General features: G+C 33.4%; 1 protein-coding gene across 8 annotated transcripts; it reads left to right on the top strand.

Annotated features, from left to right (window-relative positions):
- Positions 1-2,622: 2,622 nt before the first annotated feature.
- Positions 2,623-6,763, top strand: LOC127075029 (uncharacterized). Of its 8 annotated transcripts, none has more exons than XM_051016472.1 (7): positions 2,636-2,791; positions 2,997-3,104; positions 3,409-3,944; positions 4,093-4,204; positions 5,621-6,011; positions 6,139-6,296; positions 6,374-6,763. In XM_051016472.1, exons 4-7 carry the CDS (start codon positions 4,100-4,102, stop codon positions 6,665-6,667), a joined length of 948 nt encoding a protein of 315 aa, XP_050872429.1. In that variant the 5' UTR covers positions 2,636-2,791; positions 2,997-3,104; positions 3,409-3,944; positions 4,093-4,099; the 3' UTR covers positions 6,668-6,763. The 8 variants fall into 8 exon arrangements, with proteins under 8 accessions (XP_050872425.1, XP_050872426.1, XP_050872427.1 ...); XM_051016471.1 differs by having other exon boundaries at positions 3,406-3,944; XM_051016469.1 differs by lacking the exon at positions 2,997-3,104 and having other exon boundaries at positions 2,629-2,791; positions 3,406-3,944.
- The last annotated feature ends 938 nt before the right edge of the window (positions 6,764-7,701 follow it).

Below are 7,701 nucleotides of genomic sequence, written 5' to 3'. Positions count from 1 at the left end.
AAACTTAATCATATTGACTTAAAATTTCAAAAGACAAAAAGAACTAACAACTCCATTCAAACTTTTGGCCCTATATGCCTTTTCTTATTAAACTTTTGTTAAAAGCAATTCATCAATTTATTTGAGATTTTTACCACGAACTACGAGGTTTTGATCCCTAATTTTTATGTTGGTATGTAGGCACAAGTCCGAAGGTCTTATCAAACACAAAAATATAATCAATGAATTCTTTTCTCACCCCCACACTCTATTTTTTTCTCAAACATCTTTTATACCAAAAACACATGCACACGTAAAAAGGGCCCCCTAGGAGTACCTATGACACTTTGGATGCTAACACCTTCCCTCTATCTAACCAACACTCTTACCTGTAATCTCTGACATTTTATTAGTTTTGATTTGAAAACTTCTCATCTTTGGATTTTGTTCGTACTTTTTCCTTTTCCTTTGGAAACAATAAAAGCGCGGTGGCGACTCTGGTTTTATTGGTGTTAAGCTTATCCATAACTTGATGATCGTGAATTTACCGCTACAGGGAGTAAGGACGAGGATTCTACCATTGATCAGGGAACAATCCTTTGTAATGCATAGTACTATACAAAGAAACGAACGCATATCAGCAGTCTTGCCGATTGCAAGCACCACATTGGGAAACACAAACAACACGTTCAATACAACGCAAAGATTAATACATTATAACGAAAACACAACATACAAGCAAGCGTTAAATAAAACGGACAAATATGGCTACCAAAAATGCTAGATAACTACATCAAATGCACTAAGCCCCAAATCACAAAGACCGCTGTTAAGAAAATGCAAAGAGTACGTCAAGTTCGTCATCACAACGAGGCATCTCTTTCCTTCCTAAAATGCAATCAATTGGGATTTCGACGCTGTAAACAGACAACCCATTTGTAGGTGGCAAGAAGAGGACTTCAAAATCATTGGTGAACACCGGTGAAACCCTGTGGCCCATACAATTTCCTTTCAAGGATGCCAAGCGAGCCTTGGCGTTACAAAAACTTAGTAACAATCAAAGTTGCAGCAGAACAATGACAAGAAAATGAAGATAATTAACTTTCTGTTGTATTTCCATCTCTCTGACCTTCTTTCTTTTACTTATTTTATTGCTTTTACCTCTGTTTGATTTATAAAATTAACTTAAATATTGTTATAAATAAAGTTTTTTTTTTATAATGGAACATCGATTTTTAAACTTGTACAATTGATCCCTTCTACTGTGTTTGAAGTTACTTGTCCAACAATAAGGTCAACACATATATTCTTAGATAGACATATGCAAAAAAGCACAATATGTCGTTTGGTTTCACTGCTATCTCTCCAACCGAAAGATATAAGTTTTTCGTCTTATTGTGCCTCCTATTAAGAAAGGTGTCAGTACACTATGATCAACTATGCCAAACCTGTGATTAATCTTCCATTATTTCGAATGATATCAATGAACTTTTTTGTATCGAGTAGTCAAACTAACTGTTTTCTTATCATTATCTATACATTTAAGTATTTATCACAAACCAAATAAAAATAAAAAACAAGAATGGAAAATAAATTGTAAAAAATGATTCACAAAAAGACGCATCATATCATACATTTTACGTATAAATATGTCTTCGTAAAAGCATAATATTGATGTTGACGAGTCTTCAAAAAATACTTCAACTTGAACCTCTAACACTTCTTGATGCTCTCACACATCGAATTTTTGAGGTCGAGATTATGTCTAAATAGATCCATCTTTATCTACTCAATTTTATATAGAAAATTTAGATACAATTCTTTACGTGTAACTTTTATTATTTTATAATAAATCTATAATTTTCTCCTCCACATATACAATTTTCTTTTATTTTCACTCTTTAAATGATATTTAAATACATTTAGTATAAACTACATTTAAAAAATTATAGGAAGTTTTTTCTATCTTATATGGTATTCTTGTTTAACCGAGGCAATATCTAAGTAAATGTTGAATGCGCGATGGAAAAGTGCCAGACGCACGTTTGGCCCAAAAACTTGTAGCTTCTCATTTCCACGGGGAAAATGCTCTGAAACGTAATTTTATTGATGCATACGTCAATCCAAACATATGCTAAGTCTTTGTTTCTGTTGACGCGCGAATTATGAATATATTATTCACAACACTAAAAATTGACAAAACAACAATGTAAATCAAAGTGTCTAACAACAATTTGCTAAATTTTAGATTATCCAATATGAAATGAAAAAAATTGAAATATGAGATAAATAATGAGAAGTTTCGTGAGTTTTATAAGGTGATTAAATTCTTCAATTTAAATGCTTAAAAAAACACTTTCAATTCTAAAATCTAAATCTAAAAACATTTGTTTGAATGAAAAAAATTAAAAGGGTAACTAGCAAATGAAGAAATATTATATGGGTAATGCTAAAAAGGCACATGTTAAGAAACTCAAAAATAAAAAATTTATTTTGAAAAAATAAATAAAATTATTAATTATAAATTTTTAATAAATTTAATACATAATTAATAAATTTAATAAATTTAATACATAATTTCCAAGAATTTATTTCTATATTTATCTTTTAACATGTACCTTGGGCACAAGTTAGCATTACCCTTATTATATTTAATTTGGTATTCTAAATTCTAATCCAAAGCCTATTCTACTCTCTTTTGAGGTGTTCATCATCAAGACAACGGAATTACCACTCTACCCTTATCCAAACTCTACCCTTATCCTGGAGGACTCGCCGGAAAAGCTGCCGGAGTCGTCATCCGCCAGAAACAGTAAGAGATTCCGTCCATATTTCCTTCCCATTTCCTGTAATACGCGAGATTGCGATTTCCGATTCTGCGATTGCATGCAGAGCGGTTTGATTGAAAATCTATCAGTTTTTTAATGCTTATAGATTGATTTCTATCTATCAAATCTGATTTTGCAGTTCTACTTCTTAGATTAGGGTTTTTAATGTTTATAGATTGACCTCGTTAGGTTTCAGTTAAAGCTTTCTGAAAAGGTTTGATGAGGAGAATTTTCTCGTTTGGCACCAACAAATTGAACTGGTTGTGAATGCTCACAGCCTTCAAGGTTTTCTTCTAGGTATATCACCGATCCAACCATCGGTACTACAATTGAGAATTCTTTTTTTTGTGTCCGGTCTCAACAAGATCAGTTGCTTCTTTCATGGCTTCAGTCTACTATCCTGAGTTCTGTCATGACACCTATCTTAGGTTGCGCTCATGCTTCGCACCTATGGACACTAATTCATGATCATTTTTCAAAAAACTCACTCATACTCGTGCACGCCAACTGCGTGCTGAAATGTGTGCCACTATGTTATTTGACTGTAGTGTTGAAGCTTATCTATTACGAATTAAAGTACTTGTTGATTCTCTCGCAGCAGAGATTTCTTCTCTCATGGCCAACCATATGGAGTCTTTGAGGGCTTGTTTGACACTGGGGTTTTGGATAGGTAAGAAAAAATGACGGATGTAGCCTGGGGAGAATGATACCAGTTTTTGCATAATGGGGGGATGTTTGTTGGTTGAAGAGAGTTAGTTGGGTAAGAGAGGTTGAGAAGGCGAGGACAATGCAAACAATGATACAGATGTAGAGTAGCTTGTCTCAGGGGTGTTTGGAAGAGATATAAATGGGGAATGCCTTGGTTCAGAAATGGTTGGAATGGGAGTTGGTTAAGGAATGATTGGAGAGGGAGTTTGACTGGGACTAGGACCAATTGCCTGAGATGATGAGGAATCGGCCATGTTTTAAATTTTCCTCGACTGCAGCATTATAGCATCAGGTTGTTCAATTAGGAAATGGCACCTTGCTACACGCCAACATCCACCCGGACAAAAAACTATATTGTTATAATATTTGTTTTATCTGTATGCTCCTTTTTGAATAATGTTACCCTTCTCAAACACTCACACAGGATGAGTAAGTGAATATTAATATATTTTTTCTCTTGCACGTTACCATCTAAGAAGTTAGAAAAATAGGGCTTGAGTTTGAGTGATTCTTTAATCATTGAGCTTTTTTATGTACGTGTGATCTTTCCTCGCTGCTAATCTGTTTTCTTTTTCAGATTCTAAATGACAACTAGGCAATTTGTTCAACTCTGCATATATTTGTTAGCCGGAAGTTCATTTATATGGTCACCTGGAAACTGTTCGGTTGGTGATTCAGTATCAGGTCAGGTTAGTAAAATATTTGTTTAATGACGGCTCTGTGCTGTTCCTTTTCTGAGTTTGGGTAAATGTCCTGAAACTGCTAAAATAACAGCACAGGGATTCCATTTTCTGAAGCTTGATGAGAAAGTTCCCCAATTGTTACAATCCTTATTGGAAAGATTTACTTCTGTTGTACCTTCTCTCTCAATTTCACATTGGTAACAGTAGGGATCTGTAACAGAAGATGGTCAATCGACATTTATTTTTCTGTTAATGTTTTTACAGTATCTTATTAATTGGCTGCACTCTTTTTTCCTTGGCAAAACATGAAGAAACACGGGCATGTGTTTCAACAAAAGGAATAATGAATTTGTGAAACCCTTAGAATGACAAAACTAGAACTCCTCTCTGCAAGAGTCTGTGTTATTCTTGTTGAAATGACTTCTTTCAAAATTAGCATAGGACCAGCATCACAACGACCAATGTACAATACATGCTTCTCGTCAACTGTCCCATAATAAGTCGCAAAGAATTAGTGTTTGGAAATATGGAGAAAAAAATACTCCCCATGTGATTGATGGCTGTGATAGGGGAAATAGCATCAAGGGAAGGGTATACGAAGTAAGCATGGTAGTAGTGACCATGCCTAAACATTAAAACAAGCAAATGCTGTTTTGCATACTCTTAAAGCCAACCAAAAAGTAAACTTAATGTTGTTTACTTGTTTTAAGAATGGTACATTAAATGAGTGATTATACAAGACAAGGTTAGAAATACAATCTTTAGAGAGAAACTTTAGGGCAGCCTTTGCTGTACCTAGGGGTGCTCATTTTAACCAGATAAGCATGTTATCCGTACCTATTTCCAAAATCGGTTATATAAAACCAGATAACTAACTCTATGTATGGTTTTGGCTCCAGGCCCATATTTTGGGCACTCATCCGATATGTTGGACATCTATATCCAAAAACAAAACCAAATAGTTTCTGCTTAGCCTCTCCCTTTTCGCTCTGCTCTCAAAAATTCAAAATCCTTAATCCACAAACTCTAAGTCCATTACGCCGTCATAATTTTTTCCCCTTTCAACCACGTTCCATCATCATCACACCGTCCATTTCAAATATAGCATTGTCATCCATTCTATTGTGTTATCATGTGTACCATTGATCTTGTCGTATTAAGCTTGTAATGAATTTTTGAAATATTTACTTTATTAAGTTGTAAACCTATGATTGTGTATGACTTATCTATGAAGTTTAACTCCATATTAATTGTTTTCTTACTTATTTATTTCATGAACGTTTCGACCCTAGGTTTAACCAGTTAAACCAATTAAACCTTAAACCCGTTTGCCCTCCCTCCGGTCCGGTTTTTAAAACATTGGTATAAAGTGTCCTTTTTTCTTTGGATCCTGTTGAACATTATATTCCATTTTCGTTTCAGGTGGTTGGCTCCCCAAATCCTAGGTCTAATAGTAGAAATGCTAAATCTTTTTCTCCCATGAAGCAATTTCTGATGCAGTCTTATTATGACAGATATACGAGCTTACTTGATTCAGACTTTGAAAACTTCATGTCTCATGAAATCACTTCTGGTCTGTGTGAAGTGCTTCCAGAAAACCATAGTTCCATATTAAGATTGTCAGTTCTAAAACGTGATCTTGTGGGTGAAGGTTCTCACCGCCGTGTGTCTACATTAATCAAATTACAAACCCAACAGTTGAACTCTTTGTCTGATCTTTTAAGCTACTCATGTGAATTAATAATTATTGAAAGGCTGCCTTCTGGAGTTTTTGCTGATCCATTTGAATTACAACATCTTGCTCAACGCGGTGGTAAACACTCATCACTTGCTTTTCAGATTTGAATAAAGAAAACTTGGGAAAGAAGTTTCACATTTTACTTTAAGGAACATTTCCATATTTCTTTCTTTCTTTCAATCAATAACACATTTTATTGCAGTGTTCAATGATATAGCTGTCTTTGGTGATACAAATCTGGAGCTGCCTTCGTTCTTGTCCAATCGATCTGCCGTTGAAATCCACTTAGATATTGATCCAAATACATTGCTACAGCCAGCTGATATCAGCATAGAGCTTCCTTTGCACGCACGATATCAAGTAAGGCTGTTACAACTCAATTTATACCTCATGCCACTTTTAGCTAAACCTTCCTTTTTTTTCCTTTTGTTTTTCAGCCTCTGAATGAAAGTGGCTACTCAATAGTAGAATTTGGTGCACCGGATACGATACTGCGCTGCAGCACAAAGGAAAAGGTGGAAAATAGCAGTTGTTTGTTCAAATTGAAAAATGATGTTGCCAATCTGTATGATGCTGGTCTAGTTTGGAGAATACCATCTGGAAAAAAGGCACACTCTGATCTTGTCTCTATCGTTACATTTCTTACAGCCTTCTTATCAACTCTTGTAATTATGGTAACATCATTGCATTATTTTAATAGCAGAGTGAGTAAAGATTTGAAACAGTCGTGAAGTTTTTTTATATAAGGATATTTTCTCATCATTCATTATTTGTTGTATTTTATGTAAGGATATTTTCTCATCAGTCAAGAAAAATAATTTGCTTCATCTTTTTATCTCATAACCAAGATTCTTTATTTGTAAATAAAAATAGTATTAAGGTAGTACTTCAAAACAAAAGAATAGTTTCGCACTTGTGATACTAAGCAAGTGGAAAATAACTTTTATTGCAAAATTTTCCCTTGCAACTACCATGAACTCATTCTTAGACTATTAATGTATCAATCTGCAATCAGTGTGTCTTCCTTCTTGTACTAATATTTATAAGTCATTTACATAAAGGAAAAGTGTTTGTTGAGTTTAATTATGTAGTGAAAGTTTATATCCATTCCTGGACCATTTTTTTTATACATTAAGTATTGCACTCGAATTAACATTTCATGTTCTAAGGCAGTAAATCATATTAAAATAATTTATATATTCTATGAAAATAAAATAAAATAATTTCTATTTTGGTCTAATTCACTATAAACTATAATATAGATATTTATATAATTTATATTTTATATGGAAATAAAATAAAATAATATCTTTTTCGGGCTAATCTATAACTATATATATAAAGGGGATAGAGAATTTTGATATGACCTTAATATTCCTTAATTACCCCTCAACTTCTATTAATAGTAACTGTATTTTGTATTTTGTAATAGATTTTATTTATCCGGAAACATTAATTTTAAAATGGAACTAGTTGTGGCAGTTTAGATTTTTTAAAAACCTTCAGATTGTGGCCGAAACCTTCAGATTGTGGCCGTTTATATATCATATGAAAATAAGTATTGAAACATTACCTCTAACATGGAATTATGGATGAAACATTAATGTCCGTCAGTATCAAACACATTCTGAATATGACTAATGTTTTTTTTAATCTATCAACATAAATGAATAGTATCAAGTAATCTGGTCTCTAAATGGAAGTCATCATCTACCCTTCACTTGGACATTTAAAACTATAATTGTGTTTGTTAGGAAGAAAGATA

Source organism: Lathyrus oleraceus, chromosome 4, assembly GCF_024323335.1.
Source record: "Lathyrus oleraceus cultivar Zhongwan6 chromosome 4, CAAS_Psat_ZW6_1.0, whole genome shotgun sequence".
Classification (NCBI taxonomy): domain Eukaryota; kingdom Viridiplantae; phylum Streptophyta; class Magnoliopsida; order Fabales; family Fabaceae; genus Lathyrus; species Lathyrus oleraceus.
This window is presented reverse-complemented; position numbering and strand designations above follow the sequence as displayed.

Excerpts from the sequence above, each read along its gene's own strand:
- LOC127075029 (XM_051016468.1), top strand. The coding sequence starts at position 4,100 with ATGACAACTAGGCAATTTGTTCAACTCTGCATATATTTGTTAGCCGGA. Across the intron at positions 6,012-6,138 it reads ACATCTTGCTCAACGCGGTG|TGTTCAATGATATAGCTGTC; the intron begins GTAAACACTCAT and ends ATTTTATTGCAG. Across the intron at positions 6,297-6,373 it reads CTTTGCACGCACGATATCAA|CCTCTGAATGAAAGTGGCTA; the intron begins GTAAGGCTGTTA and ends TTTGTTTTTCAG.